This window comes from Limulus polyphemus, unplaced genomic scaffold, assembly GCF_000517525.1.
Source record: "Limulus polyphemus unplaced genomic scaffold, Limulus_polyphemus-2.1.2 Scaffold617, whole genome shotgun sequence".
Lineage (NCBI taxonomy): Eukaryota > Metazoa > Arthropoda > Merostomata > Xiphosura > Limulidae > Limulus > Limulus polyphemus.
Window position 1 is genome coordinate 138,162 of NW_013666227.1, and position 18,694 is coordinate 156,855.

General features: G+C 33.0%; 1 protein-coding gene across 1 annotated transcript in view; it reads right to left on the minus strand.

Moving 5' to 3' along the window:
* Positions 1 to 18,694, minus strand: part of LOC106459490 (neuroligin-4, X-linked-like) — a 150,809-nt gene that overhangs the window by 19,278 nt on the left and 112,837 nt on the right. Inside the window, 2 exon segments of the mRNA XM_013919116.2 lie at positions 2,035 to 2,138; positions 4,163 to 4,952. Of these exon segments, the coding sequence (XP_013774570.2) occupies positions 2,035 to 2,138; positions 4,163 to 4,952 (894 nt within the window).

Genomic DNA, 18,694 nt, shown 5'->3' on the forward strand with positions numbered 1-18,694 from the left:
AACGCCCTCACGGCTGAAAGGGCGAGCATGTTTGGTGTGACGGGGATTCGAACCCGCGAAGCCTCAGATTGCGAGTCGAGCACCTTAACCACCTGGCCATTAGAAGTAGTAATTTTATAAAATAAGAACAGAAAACGTGAAATAATTTGTTATATTGATAAACGACAAGTACCATCCACACTTATTCTTGTACTTATGAAGAAAATGTCGATCATTTTGGATTCGGAGTGGATACCTATTTTTTCATTGCTCGACTATGATATGAAAAATAAAATTATTTTTACCTACTAACTCGTAATTCATACGCCTTTCCCCAAAAAAATAAGATATATTTCTAGCAAACGGTTGATGTTAACTAACTAGAAGCCAAGAAATATTGAAGTAAAACAACACTGGTAATTATATGCAGATTACATCTTAATTAGAATTCTAAAAATGTTTTATATAAATATGGTTTACGAGATTATGCATCAATTTCTACAAAGGTATTTTTATCTCCGCTTAATAATTAACAAAACATTAGTAAAAACCAAATTAACATGCAAATTAACAAATCTAATTTTGCTGGTAATTTCACCATTTAGCACTACCATATGTAAAACGTTTTTCAGAGATGAACTTTTAGTACGATGTTCTAAAAAGAGACCAACATGTACATAACAGATATCATACACAAGAAACTAAACAGTTTTAGGTTTAATCGCAATAGTTCGACCTATTACGTTATGTTTTATAAAAAATCTTTCTTTTTACAAACACTTATTACTGTTAAAATCAATACATTCATATTGGTACCCATTATATAAATATGTATTAGTTCTGACGTGATAGTAATTTTTCACAGTAGATATGTAAATTTGGAAAGGTAACAACCCGCTTGTACGGCATGTATTTGAGTGTAACAACCCAGTGCAAACTGACCTTTTTCAAATCATTGACACTAAAGGTGAAGAACGTGTGCTTAATCACAACCAACTTTTTGTTCCACTCTCTACTATTTACGGTGAAAATTAATTCTTTAAGCTGAAAGAAAATGTATTAATTAATTTTTTTTGGGGGGGGGGAGGGGGTAAGCTCAAATATCGTCACAATATATTTGGAAATACGAACTTGAACAATATGTATGCCACTCCTCTTACATCGTGGATTAAATAAAACATTGGAATTATTTCCAACGGATTCATTTCTTTTAAAAATGTTGTCCTGGTAAATACAGCCTTGTATCTTCACATAAAGGTTTTAGGCATCATGTAAGTTATTTTTTCCCACTGGAAATACTACAGATAAATAATTATTGTTCCTTTTTTTATAGAAATATTAAAATGTCTGTTATTAGTTACAAGTTGTAATGTGTGGAAAGCACACATGTTCACTATAGTTTGCACTGGCAGTTTCATCATTTAGTTCTGAGCAAGACAGCATGAAATAAATGTATGATATGAAAAACTTATCACTGCCAGTTTACCGTTTTTCTGGTCGGAAACCCATAAGAAGATATCTGGCAGGTTAAAAAACAAGACAACTGTCAGTCATGCGCACTGCAGCTGTACTCTAAATGTTCGCTGGTGGATTTCTTACCGTGACGAGAGAACTATAGTGAACTACCTGAAGCGAATACACACTTTATCGATTGCAGTTCTATATGTAACAGTCCGAAAAAAATTTCTTAAGGATAAAGTAAGCACTACTTAACTATATATTACATCCAAAACTCATACACATTTCTACATGTGGACACGAGTATTAAACATCATAATACCTGAACTCTTCTGTTTTTTTTCTCTTCTTTATTGTTTTCTATTAATCTCACTTTAATCACTTCAACAAAATTCATCAATTTTTCTCTAATAACATTTATGCATCTTAATATATTTAAACGTCTCATTCTTTGATATACCCTTGTATCATTTAAATATTCATAAGTTATCTGTTTATAGAATTGTTGGGTCAAAGTGACCCTTAGTTTATTTTTATCCGCTAATGCAGCTAAGATTGAAGAACAACACAGTTTTATTTTTAATAGTGAAAGCTTACCTATAGTTATATGTTTCTGGTACACTGGGTCATAGTTTTGCCATTCGAAGCGGCTGAATCTGTGTTTTTCATCATCACTTTTGTAATCCGTTGAATTTGGATTTCTAAAACAGTAGAATATTTTACAGGATTTATTTTATATCTTTATAAGAATCAGAATATAAGGTTACAAAATCTTTGGAAAGTATATTATTCTCAAAGATGTAGTAAAATGTATGGATAAAATATATATGTTTAAACAAATTATGGTCTTACGCCATCAGATGTCGCTGGCGTCGGATAAAGTTGCTTGTTTTATTTACAAGGGAAAAACTTCACAATCTCAAAGTAGTGAACAGTTAGACTTGCACAGAGTTAGATTTGTTTAAAAGGAGTAAATTTCAAATGCTGTTCGACTATTAATGCTAGTTCAAGCAAGAGCTGTTATGACACCAATTCAAGTCCGGGCTGTAAGTAACAATATCTAATTAAAAAAAAAACTGTTTGAGTGTATAACCAATTCATTAATAATTCACAAGCAACAGATGTCTAATGAAATAAAAAATATCCTTTAATCTAAAAGTATTCTCGATAAAATTAATCAGTAACGGATTTTCAAATAAGTATATCTTGTTTATTCTAATATTTTCTATTTGGAAATAACGTCTATAACCACTACGATTGCTTTTGAATTTAATACTATTTCAAGTAGATGTTTATATCTATTTAGGCTTTTAAGTTATATTATAGCAATAAAAACTGTATAAATAAGTGAATAAAGACTGACGTCAAAATAATTAGCTCAAGTAGCGAAAGTAAACCTTAAAGAAACTAAATCTTCGACTCCACGTTTCATACATGCTCTTATGTTTCACTTAAAATAGCTTGAACAGTATTTTTGCAGAATGAATCTTACGAAAACATAAGCAAATTTATAGAAACGAAAGAGGGCTTTTAAATGAAATTTCTGTATTATTACTACTATACGAAACTTGAGAGCCAGCAATCACTGAGGCAAGCAAAGCTTTCCAGAATATAAAGATAGACGGACGATTTCCTTAAAACCAGAAAGCCAAAAACTCAATAATTAATCACCAGAATATGTGAAAGTTTCAAAGCCGCCAGTATAAGACCTATCAACCACCTGTGGACTATAAAACTGACAACACTGGGTTTTATAGAGCTATTGCTGCAAAACTGTATTTACATAACACGTTTTCATGTTTATTTTATCATCATATAGATACAGGGCTAAATATGGTAGCTACATAAATGAAGCAAAAATACACGTTGAAATTGGTTCTGTGTATAATGTAGCGTTTTTTAAATCACATGTTACTGCTACTTTAGTGTGATCATTTGATAGATGTGAAGAACGAACGAATATAACGAAGTTTTTTGTTTCTTTTTAGAATTTTGAACTGATAGACTAGAGAAAAAGGCAGATAGTCAATTGTATCCTCCAGCTCTGTATGCCCTCTTGTTTGACCAATTAGTGTGATTTGACCATTATTATTATAACGCACAAACGGCCATAAGGTGCAAAGTGCATTTTTGTGCCAACGGACCACGAACCACGAACCTTTAATTTCACAGCCTGAATATGTTAACTACTAGGCTACGTCCGGCTCAATATAATGAAGATGAAAATTGCACTGACAATTCAGATCTCGGATTCATGTTTCGACAGTTATTCGTTAAAGTGTATTGTACTAAGATAATGAAGATGACATAGTTGAGAGAGGGTGTATTCTGAGAAAGCTCAGCGTAGGAACTAAATCTCGCATTCTCACAAAAATGAAAGAAAAACACAAAAGCAACAACAACACAGTAAAAACTGTTGTTTTTATATTTCTTTAAAAGCTAATGTAAGTATTATTATAACTGATGCATAGATACCAGGAAATGTCCTACTAACCGTCTATGTATCATCTTTTATCTATGCTTATGATATTTTAAGTATTTTGTATTTACCACTTAGATAAATCAATTATAATAACGATTTTAGCCTTAGTAAATCATTGAGCAAAGTGTCATAAAATAATGTCAAGGAAGAGAATAAACATGAATTATTACTTCATTTCACGGAAAAGGAAAAATAACTTAAAGTGTTTATTTAGTAGTAGGATATAGTTTAACTATACGTTACCCAGTCCTAGCGAAATTCGTCCAATGAGTGATAACTGATTCCGAGAGAATCTCCTCTGACCGTGTATAGTTAGGTTGAAAGTGTGCAAGAAAATCTACTAACGGGGCTCCAAAGACGTAAGAAAGGTCCTCACCATGTATACAGCCAAGCTTGGGCAGGTAGTCCCCCTCTTCTGATTGGTGGTTAAATACGTAGAAATAAGTGTTTTGGTGAACATGAGCCTGTAAGTTACCTAGTTTTACAAGTGGGGCCACAATCAGGCCGTCTCCAAGAGCATCGACTGTTTCCTCGAATAAGTTGACAGGATGTTGACTAGGGCGACTCCAGTCGGTGTATTCGTTGATAATGGTAAGGTAGATTTCTTGCTGGTGATAATTATACAAATTTCTGACTAGTGTTCTTAAAATCCGATTGCGTCGCTTTATGTCGATTCCATTTTTTTCTTCTCTTGCTGAAAACTGAAAATAAGATTCGGTCCGAGTGACACCAAACAGCAGGTCATAGTGGCGATTTATATTGGTGTTTTCCTCCATTTGATATTCCGGGTCGTACTGTAGAAAAATACCATCTATTGTTGGTCCAAATGTGGTCAGGTGATCTGGAACTTCTATGTTTACATCTAATATTTTTTGAAGAGAACGATGACGAAGACATTCAATTGTCGAGGTATCGATATTTGTTGGACATTTTAGTTTTATAGCCAACTTACGAGCATAGAATAGTGAATCCTTTGCAATAGCCCATGGACTGAATACCGAACCACTCTGTAAGATGACTCGATGAAAAAGGTCTGAAATGGACAAAAATATTAAAACTATATAATTATTTATTATTATTAATATTTTGTTCATTCCCTACTTTCAACTCTGTGACGGTTGCGTGGTCTTCAGAAACTCTGGTCATATTTCTAAAGTATTATAGCTTATAACTGTAGCAATTTGTTAAAAAATATTCTAAAATTTTTCAAAAACGTTCTTTATTAAAAAAAATGTGTTATCTTTCATATATTTTCAGCTTTTATTGTCGTTGTAGTTACGAGACTTTTTTCAGGGTTAAGAAAAGTTCAACATTTTTCAGGCAAGAGTATTTAATCAATCATGAAAAAAAAACATTTGAAAAATGTTCTATATAATTTACTGGTACCTTTAAGTTATTGTTTGCATTTGGAAAGTCCTTTTTTTGGGGGATTAAAAAAATTACCGAAGATCGTGGTTCGATTGAAGTATGAAACTTATACGTTCATATCTAATAACACACACACACACACACACTATGAACAGCTGAGAGCTCCGTATTAATGTTATATCAACTCTTATCAGACCACCGAGACTAATTATAGAGAGTTATCCAAAGGAGTTTTATATATATATATATTTACTTAGGGTATCAGACAGCATGGTGTAAGGGTTGTTTATAATGACACTTTTGTATACATTTATAGCCAACGGACGATTGAGACTGTTTAGTTTTCCAGCCAGTTTTAAAAATCATGTTTACTTCACCTTTTCTCTTATTATAACCATATGGAAATACAGTCTGATAAAGAATCTATTACATTGTATTCACCAGCAAATTTTTAGTTGAATTATTATTTTCTCTAGTACAGTTTTCCTTTGTTAATTTTATGAAAAGAGCTTAATTTGGTTTACGTAGGATCTGTTTATTCACATTACTTCTCCAAGATCTACACTTATTCGATCCATTGAAAGCCCATTCTTTCCTTGGGAGCTGGTTATGTATTGATAAGGATGATCTAAATTAACAAAATACCTTTTTATAAAATGCTTATACAAAGAGCTGTTGATCGAGCTGAGTATTTTCTTGAAATCGATGGTTAACAGTCTAATATGAACAGCTACGGTCAAAAACCAGCAAACGCCTTTGTCATTTTTTCCAATTAAAAACAACCATCTTCTCACATCATTATCAGAAGAAATATGCACATGATATGTGAGAACACTAAAATCATGAATACATTTCTTAACACTTCCTAATCTCTTCTTGACATAATCCTAGCTTTTAGGAATTTCTTGCTTATAGTATCCTATGACGATCGAATTTCAATATATCTTACTTTTTACGCCATGAAACATAACCGTGCTCCTATTTTATGAAGAAACCTCTAAAAAACGAAATGATTGAAAAAACATATAATGTATATTTTTATTTGTTAATAGAGGGGAAACAAAATAATTTACGGCAAGATTTATTGATATAAAAAATATTGTTTATTTTTTATTTTCTGCTGTTAGACTTTGAGAACAAAATATGAATATAACAGATGTTAGCTGTACAAAACTTTATATTTTATATGTAATCTCTTTCTCTCTATATATATATATTTAGCAGTGTAAGACTAGAGGGAAGGCAGCTAGTCATCACCACCCACCGCCAACTCTTGGGCTACTCTTTTACCAACGAATAGTGGGATTGACCGTCACATTATAACGCCCTGAAAGGGCGAGCATGTTTGATGTGACGGGGATTCGAACCCGCGACCCGCAGATTACAAGCCGAGCGCCCTACCTACCTGGCCATGCCAGGCCTGGTTTAACTTGTAAGGATGATAAGGTCAACAATTACATCTCATTCGCAAAAGTAAAAAAGTGCTCAGTTACTTGCATTGGACATCTAGAAAAATGGCATTAAAAGTTCTTAAAACGATGTATTAGATTGAAATTATTTTCAAAAAATTTCCTTGAACCAGTCTGTTCAGTTTTGAAATAGATAGCTATGAAAACATTACAATTCTCGACAATGAAATAAGAAATAAAAAACATGCAGTAATTAAGACTGTATATTTCTCAGGCCAGTATGATTTCAAGAAGTTTACTTTCATCATCAGTAATCAACTGTTTTCATGTAATTCCAATGTTTTGTTTTTAAAAATCCCAAAAAACACCGAGGACTTAAATCGGCAACAACACAGGTTGGGTTTTCCTTTTGCTGAGAGTAGTCGTTATACATAGTAACGCTACACAGAAAACTACCGACGTTTCTTGGATAATTTATTAGTTGCAATGCGCGGTTTGTTCGAAGAATAAGCCAAAGTCTCGCTTCGTAGAATACTGAGACACCATTAACGTCGGTACTTAGGATTTAAATTATGTTCCCGAGAAGGGCTTAAAGCGCCCTCTGTGATACTCGAACTCTAACAAGGATAAACTTTATTGAAAAGGTATCTTTGAATCTAATTTTATTATTTTATAAAATAATAAAAATCACAGTATTTTAAACAGAGTAATTTAGAATGTTTCCTAGAAAAATATGAATTAGTTTTATAAAGAACTAAGCTTATTTGTCGTTTCTCCAATGTGTTTGGTTTTTGTAGCCTATGCCGACAAAACACTTTTCTGTGTCTAAATAACGTTGAAGTAAAGCCATATAAAGCCTTCACTTGACAAACACAATTAATGAATAAGGATGAACTCGTTCTTTCTACACGATATTATTTATTTATTACCATAAAACTTATGCCTACAAAATTTTTATTTGAGTTATGTCCTAAAAAATGCCAATAAATTTACAATACTCCAAGAGAAAAGTGCATCTTGAACGATTACTAACTTTTTGATGAAAAGCTTCAACGAGTTGAGTAAATATGAGTTTACGGTAAAGTAGACGTCTACACAAAAAAACCTAACATAAAAACAATCATCCCGATTGTTAAAAAAAACCTCTCTAGCATGTCAGACAACAGTCATTGTGAAAGTAGAACAATGCATCTTGAGTTTTCTATCTCCTAAAAGTTAAAACTTTATCGACAGTCTACAAAAACTGCGTTGGTAAAACCAACGATAAACAACAAAACCATCCATAAGTCATTTGGTTTAATTCAATAGCATAAGACTTTAGGTTGAAACTACATATTCTGTTTCAGAAGTATTCTTAAATGAAATTGTGTAAATTTATGTTCATAATGATATATCAACAATTAGGCTAATTTCGACATCCGAAGAAATACTTTATTTTGCGTCCAAGTAAATACAAGTGCAAGGATATTTGCTTTAGGCCTATCTGTTTGATATTGGAACTAAAACAAAAAGTAACAAAATGCCAAAATGTTGCAACAAAAATACATTTATCTATTTTGCACGTCTTTTTTAGAAAACGATAGTAAATGCTATAAACATTGAACAAGAAACTATTGTGGATCTTAGAAAATAAGATACGAGAGTGAAGAAAAACAGTTTGATTGATATTCACACTTGAAACTGTTAGTTTGGTAGACTAAATCTGTAAATGTTGTGGTCCTAGTAGATTTATATCAGTATAAAAAAATGATACGTAAAGATAAACAGCTGAGACTGAAAATAAACGAAAACAAAAATATTTCCCAGCTGTGGTATCATGATGGAACGTTACGTTTCGGATTTTCTAACGAGATCATGTGTTATATAAACAATATTTGAATCACATTTAAAATACCAAAAGGCTCAATTAAACACTCCAAATCTAACTTGGCCTTTCATTGTGATATTAAAACTTTGATGTTGTCCCCTAGTGGCTCAACAGTAAGTCTGCAGGTTTAATGACGCTAAAATTCGGGTCTCGATACCCCTGGTTGGCAGAGCACAGACAGCCCATTTGTAGCATTAGGTTTAACAACAATCAGACTTTTATCTATTTTGCTGTTCATTTTGGCTATTTTCTAATTTTGCCATCTTTTAAACTATTTTTTTTTGTATTGATATCATATTTTTACTTAAGTGTAAACTTAATCAAAACACGACAGATCCTTATCTGTCTTCATAAGCTACCATATGCACGTACCTTCAGTTTTTGTCTGACTTGTGTAGTATTGAATGTAGGTGAGCTGTTATTTTATTTGATTAACTAAAACGTATCAGCCTGAAATAACAAAACCTAGACAGTTCTACGTTTCAAACCGCTAGATATCTAACGAAAACACCAGTTTCAATGTAACATACAGTTGTTACGTATTAGAATTTCCAATGGTCTGAAATTTAGTTAACTGATGAATTTAAATTTAGTCGTTAAATTGTACTTTGGATTTGGTAGTTAAATTAAAGCCAATATATAGTAAGTTTACGATATTTGCAAACAAGATTGATACACACAGTTTTTTTTTTAACACAAATACGTTTTAATATACACACAACAATACTATTTACAATAACAGTTATTACAAATAGTTATTACAAACAATGATTTATAAACAAAAGTTTCACAAACTTACAAGCAATATAAAGTCTTCCTTTTAGTCTGGAACTTCCTTGATATTTTATAGAAAGTTCACGATGAGCACATGAGCACGTTAATTACAAGTTGGCGAAGACACAATTCACTTAACAGGGAGCTAGATAGCCCTGTAGTCTTCACTGTTCATACGCCTGTTATAGATTGAGTTTCCACCGATGACTTTAGGTAATGTTTTGTAAAAGTATTAATGTCAGACGAGAATCCACTGAAGTTAAACGATTTGTAATGTTGGAATTTTGTAAAGGTTCTTGGTCAAATGTCTGAAGTTTTCCGATTGGTAAGCGTTATAACAATCACAGTTGTAGCTTCCGAAGTTTTATAGCAGATTGACTACAGTGAACTAATAATAGATAATCTCTTTTTGGCGCGCATCGCGTTGGTTATATTTATAGCGTGTGGAGGCGTTCTAAAAATTCCAGTTTTTACGTAGCAATACATATATATATACATATATTGTTGATTTTTACTCTCGAGAATCTTCTACAAATTTGGAGAATAGGCGGGAGTTTCGCAATACATATTTAACAGTATAAGCTATGTATATTTATAAATATAAATTTTATCTAAACAAACGTTGATATTAAAATAAATATATAATAACAAATTCGTTACACAGGATAGACATTTAATATGGAATACTTGTCGATGGGGGGGGGCAATATTTTATATAGAGTCGTATTTTTCAGCTGCTACATTCGTTACTGTCTACTGGAAAATTCCAGTCCATGATTGTGTATTTGAGCTATCAAGTGACAAAAATTCAAGCCAATAGGTATAAGTGATTGAGTGTAGAGTTATCAAATATACAATACTATTTTACGGTGATTGCTTTTTGAATTCTTTATAACTCCCCAGCGCATTATTGTAGAGCTTTCAAGACGTTATAACAAGTTGTATAGACCATAATTCATCAGATGGATACTGGAGTTTATTACGGGGACATTGCACTAGGTAGTAATGGCATCAAATAACGCCATATTGCTAGTCAGTTTAGTATAAGTCAAGACATCTTCTCTAAGATTATGAAAAGAAACAATGTAACCGGAAGACCTACCCAAAGACACAGGCCAGATCACCCACAGTAAACCATAGTTAGAGATGACCACTAGCTGTTCTATTTATGCAGAAATGGTCACGTGAAATCTAGCAATACCCTACGAGCTTGAGGGCATAAACTCACAAATGTGCCCATATCAAGAACTGTGATCAATGACCAACTGTTAAAGAATGGTTATCAGGCAAGATTCTTTTTAATAAAGTCCAAAATGACCCGAGGTCATTGCCAGTGCCATATTTAGTGGGCAAGAGAATACCTAAGATGGCATGCTGGATATTGGCAACATATTGTATTCAGTGATGAAGCCATATGTGAAGTCTTTCACCATGAAGTGTGAAGTCAAGTACATGAGGCCTACAATGGGGATTACATCCAGTCAAAAGTGCAAGCTGGAGGTGGTGGTGTGACAGTCTGAGGTAAGAGTGATTTTTGCGTTATTGATGGAAACTTGGATTAACACTGGTGCAGGCACATATTAGAGGAAAAACTGCTTCTATTTGTTAGAGGGTCCTTTCAAGAAAATTTTGTTTTACAAGATGATACAACCAGACCACACTGAGCTCGAATAATGTAGAATTTCCCCCAAGAGCAGAAGGTAAAGTACATGGAGGGGTCAGCAGTATCACCAAGTATGAACCCAATAAAGAACCTCTGAGCAGAAGTCACCCTTTTCATCAACAAGATACCTCGTCAGCCTAATAACGTACATGACCTTCGCCAGGCTGTTCATGCTGCCCAGCGAGATATTCGAATCCATACTCTGCTGTCCTCGATGGAGAGCATGCCATATTGTGTACGGCCGTCAGTGATGCACATTGAGGTTATACAAAGTACTGACCAGTGATAGTTGTGTCTCATGATGAACTTCATAAACTGTGAAAAGCTGTAAATGATTACTAGCTTGATGAATAAAATACGTTATTCACATTTAAACGTTACCTTAACTCAATAGTTATATATATATATATATTATTGGATGATGTTAATAACCTCATTACTTCTATTGATTTGTGTGTTCATTGATTAATCAATCATTACTTTTATTTATATTAAGTCGGTAATCACATAACTTTACTACAAAGTGTAATGAATCTTATTAATTCTGTTTTCCTATATTAAATATTAGAATTTGTGTTTGCAAAAAAATATTTCATATTAAATGTCAACCGTGTATTTGACTCTAGAAGCACGAAGTTGCAGGATGTGTTCTTGATGAGTAGATAGTTATGATACAACGTTAATGGTTCACGAAGTATTCTTAATCTTTAAGTTATTAACAAATGTAAGATTTCAATATCTCCTCCGATGTCATGACTTTTGACACTGTACTTTTTAACTTTGTCCTATCTTTTGACAGCGCCACTGTCATGGCTCTTGATTTAGTAGACATAGAGTTTGGATTTAACAATAGGTGGCAAAGATAATGGAAAAATCTATCAAGGGTCGGTATACTTTGATTTTATAAAATTATTCGATAAACATCATTAATGTTTATCATAATGTGTGTGTGTGTGTGTGTTTTCGTTAGCAAAACCACATCAGGTTATCTGCCGTGTCCACCGAGGGGAATCGAACCCCTGGCCGTAGTGTTGTAAATCCGTAGACTTACCGCTGTCCCACCGGGGGACTATTTATCATGAAACGGAAACAACTGCATATTTCTTTGTTTGTTATTTTAGAATTTTCATGCTAATCTACAGAAGGACGATCTGCGTATAGCTGCCTTTAATTTTGACCCAATAGACTATAGGGAATCCAACTAGTCAACAGCATCCACCGCCATCTTTTGGGCTAATCTTGTCTAACCGAATACAGGGATTTGACAGCCGTTTTTATAGTACACCAATGGCTAAAGTACAGAGCTCATTTTTGCGATCCTTGAATCCTAGGATGCACAGTTGGGGCAACCTAACCACTAGACCACGCATTCTGCAGGTTAATAATTATGAGGCTAATATATCAAAGGAATTAATATAGAAACAAACCTAAAAGTAGACAATAAAAGATTTTTGAAGAACTCTACCGTCCCTGGGTAGGGTTCTGCTTTTTTCTTCATAATTATATAGAAAGTGAGAAACCTTCTTATTAGTGATTCAGCGACAATACACTACTGTACAATGTTTTAGCAGCCAATGAGCTTTGAAAATATTCTTTAAATATTTTCTAGGATACTGATGATTGAATAACTAAGTACTTTTCTTCTTTACTTCAAATTAAAAAAACAAACGAACAAAAACTAGTTAAACGTTTTCATTTTTAGTGACAGCAGAAGGGTGTTTGGACAAAAACAAACATACGTGTCTGTTCATTGTCAAAACTTTCAACATTTGAAACACTTGGTCATTCTTAAAAGTGTGATAATTCTAATCATATTTAGTGATATATATATTTACTTCACTTTTATCAGTGTAAAAAAATATTGTTAGAAATATTCTGTAGTTTGTTTATTTGGAAATAAGCTCAAAGCTACACAATGGGCTATCTGTGCTCTGCCCACCACGGGTATCGAAACCCGGTTTCTAGCGTCGGCAGACATATCGCTGTGCCACTGGGAGGGGGCAATTCTACAGTTAAACAGTAGTCAGGTGAAACTCTGAAGACATTAAAAGGCTAAACGGTTAACAGCTTAGTGTGGCCATAATGAATCTCTTGAATGGTTAACAGTTTAGTGTGGCTATAATGAATATCTTGAATGGTTAACAGTTTAGTGTGGCTATAATGAGTTTCTTGAATGGTTAACAGTTTAGTGTGGCTATAATGAGTTTCTTGAATGGTTAACAGTTTAGTGTGACTATAATGAATCTCTTGAACTGAGGTTAATCCGCTATATTATAGGAAAATACTTCTGAACTTTTTCTTTTAATTGTAATGGATTTGAGTTTTTAAGCTTTTATTTTGCAATTTATAAAGAAGAAAACCTATTTCAAAGCAAGTTGCCCTTCATTGTTGTACCTATTCTAGCCGAGTTACGCTTGAATTTCAATTTATGCTTCGCTGGCGGGTCATCCGACACTGTTCATGGCTTTCAGATGACATGATCAATAGTAAGGCGATCTGTAAATGATCCCTAGCGTCATTCTTTTGGAACAGTGCAGCTACCTGATAAAGAACAATTGCTCCAAAAGGCGTAATCAACTTGTTTCCTTTTATCTTGTGCTCAAACACAAACATCAGCTTCAAAGTTTGGTCAGTTGCTAGTTACATATTAGTCTATTATTTCTTTTACTCTTGACCTTGATAAGACATGTGAAAAGCTGTACAAAGTAGAATTGTATTTTTGAACTTCCAATCAAAACAATATTAGTTTATGTGTTACTTAAGCAACTAGCAGTTACAGGGTTAATAATCAAAAAGGACTTAGCGAAAGTTCGTGCCATCTAACGCTGACACTATATAAAAAGAAATAAATTATATCTAACCTATTTGTATATTATAGAGAGTATGATAACATAAGTGTTACATAGATAAAGAGAACAATTTTACCCATCTTTTTCTATTCTTTAAACCGACATTAGGACAACATTGTATAGCCTTAAATGCACGATACGTTGTATGTAATGTTTAGATTAGATGGACTTGTATTGTTCGATTGACACCTAGAATGGATACATGGTATTATTCTAGAATTCTACATAGCGACAGGTTTTTAGCTGAAATAATTTTCTTTACAAAACCTTAATCGCTAAATTAGCAAAGTATTTATGGTTTTAAGATATTTCAATGAGAATTTAAATAAAATAATAATCAAGTCCAAAGTTTGGTTTCAATTAAGTATATGAGTTTTAATTTAGTATCGTTGCAACAATACTAATTTTATTGCAGAGGATTCAACAAATATAATTTTATTCTTCTTTAACTCAAATGCAGTCACTGTATTATTTCTTTATGAATTATTCGAAGTTAAAAGAATTATAAATCAAGACGTTTGTTTTTGATAAAATGTTTTCGGCAACAACGATAACACAACAAAGAAAGCTGGCATACCGGTAGTGAAATAAGCCAAAGTTTCGTTTGTTTGTTTGTACTTAAGCACAAAGCTACACAATGAGCTAGCTATGTTCTGCCCACCACGGGTATCGAAACCCAAATTCTAGCGTTGTAAGTCCGCAGACATACCACTGTGCCACTGGGGGGCGCCAAAGTTTCGTTCAGTAGAATACAGAAACACTATTAAGGTTAGTGGAAGACAACCCTCGTATATTATATACAAAAGTTATGTTACAGAAGAGGGCTTAAAAGAATGCTTGTGGTACCCGAGCATATGAAAGTAATGTCCTTGTTCTTGTTCTATAATCTGGCATAGCCAGGTGGTTAAGGAGCTCGGCTCGCAATCTGAGGGTCGAGGGTTCGAATTCCCGTCCTATCAAACATACTCACCCTTTCAGCCATGGGGGGCATTATAATATGACGGTCAATCCCACTATTCGTTGGTAAAAGAGTAGCCCATGAGTTGGCGGTGGGTGGTGATGAGTAGTTTCCTTCCTTCTAGTCTTTCACTGCTAAATTAGGGACGACTAGCGGAGTTAGCCCTCGTGTAGCTTTGCGCGAAATTCAAACCAAACCAATCCTTGTTCTACACTAAATGTGTATTTTTCTGACAAGTTTAATACAAAATAAATGCGGTCGATACAAGCATGATTGATTTCGCACGTAATGCTGTATGATCTTAGGCGAGATAATACACAAATACAACCTTCAGTTCTGTTATTTATTCCGATTCGTAATAAATTGGAGCTCCAAATAATCCAGCAAAGGCAAACAAACGAGAAATCATGGACGACCGATTTTAATACTTAGATAAAACTGAACGTCTTTTGAGATATAGATTATGAAGTTTTAATACAGATATCACATTGTAATATTTGAGGGGGAAAAATTTTAGTGTGCCCTGCTTTCATTCCAAGTAATGTGTCACTGTATTCGGATTATATCTTTTACAGTTTAGGTTAGAATTATTTATCAAATTTCAGTAGTTTACTCACGGTAACATTTAGGATCTTTATTCTCGTTATTGAACCATTTGCAAACATGGCTTTGTTGCCTCTGTAGTTCTTGTTATTCTAGACTGTCTTTGTCTTCTCATTAGTATTTCGGTGTAAATAACCACCAAGCTGACCTTATGAGGCTACTGGCTTGACATTTACGTGAGAAGATAATGGAGCCGAAAACTAGGTTTACCATTATTCAGTTGGTCAAATATTAGAGGTAGTAATGCTTAAGAGGTCGGTCAACCTGTTAGCTTCCAAAAATTTTCAGCAATCCCTGGAAGCATCCCAGGAAAGCCTTTTTTACGTACCTCTGTTCAGCCATCTTGGGAAGCATTCTACGTAAGCTTTCTTTATATAACTCTGTCTCTATTCAACCATTCTGGGAAGAATTCTATGTTAGCTTACTTTATGTAACTCCGTTCAGCAATCCAGGAAACATCCTAGACAAGTTTTATTTATGTAACTTTGTGCCATATAGCCGAAAAACATAAGCTCAGTTTATCTAAACGGCCTTTAGTTGCAGCTCTGTACTTCTACTTTAGTTCAGTTTTAAAATGCCCTTTGAGGTCGTGTTATTTATCTGTATTTCATGTTTTATACAAAGTTCTTGTGTTTGTTTTATCTTTTCTCTTTTAGTATAAGTCAGTGCTAGAAATGTCACCAATAAAAACATTTGAATTTATTTGTTTGCAGGTAAGCTCACATATAAAATAACTCTTTCCTAAAGCAAGGAATATCACATAAGGCCAAAATAACCTCAGTTTATCCTGACTAGTATTCTATTGAAGCAAACGAAACATATTGTGTAGCAAAAGCAAGTTCTAAGGTTCTGATGCAAATAGATTTTGAGTTTTCTTTTGAAGATATTATGTATGTTGAAGGCTTTATCTAACTATTTTATCTCCTGGATAATTGATAATGTGAACCTGTCAGTCTCAACAACTACTAAGAAAAAAAAACAACAACATAGCAATGGGCCAGGCGTGGCCTAGTGACTAATGTATCAAACAATGGATATGAGGTCCATGGCTTGTATCCAGTTACCTAAAGAAAAAGAACCACAGCCCGCATTTTGCGGTAGTGGGTGCGTTATGAGCAAGATTTGATTAGAGTAACCTTAAAGTTGGTGGTTGGTACTGATTTATTTTCTTTAATCTATCAGTTTAAAATTAGGGGCAGCTAAAGAAGATAGCCATTGGGTAACCTTGCACGAATATCCAAAACAAACCACGTAACAAACGGACATAAAAGAGACTATCATTTTGTAACAATTTTTAGCTTTTCTATTTTGCTTTCTCCGTTTGAAAAAAAAATCAAAAAATCAGAGATCTTTATGAGTTATACTGAAACAGTAATTTGTAAATGGAATTGCTACATGTTAATATTTTACCGAGTTTCGAGCAATTAGAAGGGAGATATCTGAGCCAAAATTAATGCATGGGTATAAGAATTAACAATTTTTTCATGAACTTGAAAATAGATACAATGGTCCACAATACACGAAATTTAAACTGCTTGTACAACGACAGTTTCATGAATTGTGTTCGTTTGTTTGCTGAATTTCGCGCAAAGCAACTCGAGGGCTATCTGTGTTAGCTGTTCCTAATCTTTAAGTGATAGATAAGAAAAAAACAACAACTACTTAATACCCATCACAAAGGTTTGGACTACTCTTATCGAAGTGAAGAGATTAATTGTTTTTTGGTGATAAAGGGGTGAGAACCATGAAACCTCATATCAGTTCGCCTCGCTATTGGGCAGCAGTATAGAAAGGAAATAATTAGTGTTTATATATTCCGTAAGAAATTCATACTCTATTTTTCTCCCATGTTAATTTAATTAACAGTATTGTTAGAATATTTAATATATCTATTTTTATTCTTTTATAATTATACTTTTTATAATAATTATTTGCCATTGTTAACCTATTATATGGATTTAGGGCTAGCTTAAATTTTCTAAGCTGGCCGAAGCTTGTGATATATTATTGGGTTTACGGCCGAAAATATCACGAACAGCGAAGTTATCCAAGTGATGAAACAATATATTATATGATATTTATAAATAAGAATGTATATGATATTTATAAAAAATAACCTTATAATTAATTAGTTATACCCACTATCGGTTTGATTTCTAGTTTTGATCTAAGTAGGTAGCGTGATCTGACGTGAAGTTAATAATAATACCTCAGCTACATAGTTATTTATATCATAGATAAAAAGAACCGATTTGAAAATCTGCCCCAAAAACTAATAATTTACTTCTTAGCATAAATTAGTATTTGCTTTATTTCAGTTAACTTTGGGCTTTTATGACAAAATATATCTATCTATCTAGAATTAACTAGTAATAGTGAAAAGTTAATTAATAATGAACAAGAAAATACTTCAAATTTAAAATCACTAGTAGCAGAACAGGACAGTAAAACCTTGTATGAATATTTAGTAAAAAGAAAAGTAAACACTTTTTTGAATGATTATCTTCCTCAATTACCAAAACGTATATGGAATATAATATATAGAAGTCGGACCGAAAAACGTGACATGGATATACAGTGGAGACTTATACATGATGCATTACCTAACCCACTATGGTTAAAGCGAATAAATGTAACTGAAAACGATTTGTCTCCGTATTGTAATACTATGACAGGTAACAATTGGTATATATATTTTAGGTGAATTGTAATACTATGATAGGTAACAATTGGTATATATATTTTAGGTGAATTGTAATACTATGATAGGTAACAATTGGTATATATATTTTAGGTGAATTGTAATACTATGATAGGTAACAATTGGTATATATATTTTAGGTGTATTGTAATACTATGATAGGTAACAATTGGCATATGTATTTTAGGTGTATTGTAATACTATGACAGGTAACAGTTGGTATATTTATTTTAGGTGTATTGTAATACTATGATAGGTAACAATTGGGAAATATATTTTAGGTGTATTGTAATACTATGATAGGTAACAATTGGTAAATATATTTTAGGTGTATTGTAATACTATGACAGGTAACAGTTGGTATATTTATTTTAGGTGTATTGTAATACTATGATAGGTAACAATTGGGAAATATATTTTAGGTGTATTGTAATACTATGACAAGTAACAGTTGGTATATGTATTTTAGGTGTATTGTAATACTATGACAGGTAACAGTTGATATATGTATTTTAGGTGTATTGCAAATGAACTTTTAGTAGACATGATTTTTATGTTATGTTCAACAATTTTGGGAAAAACA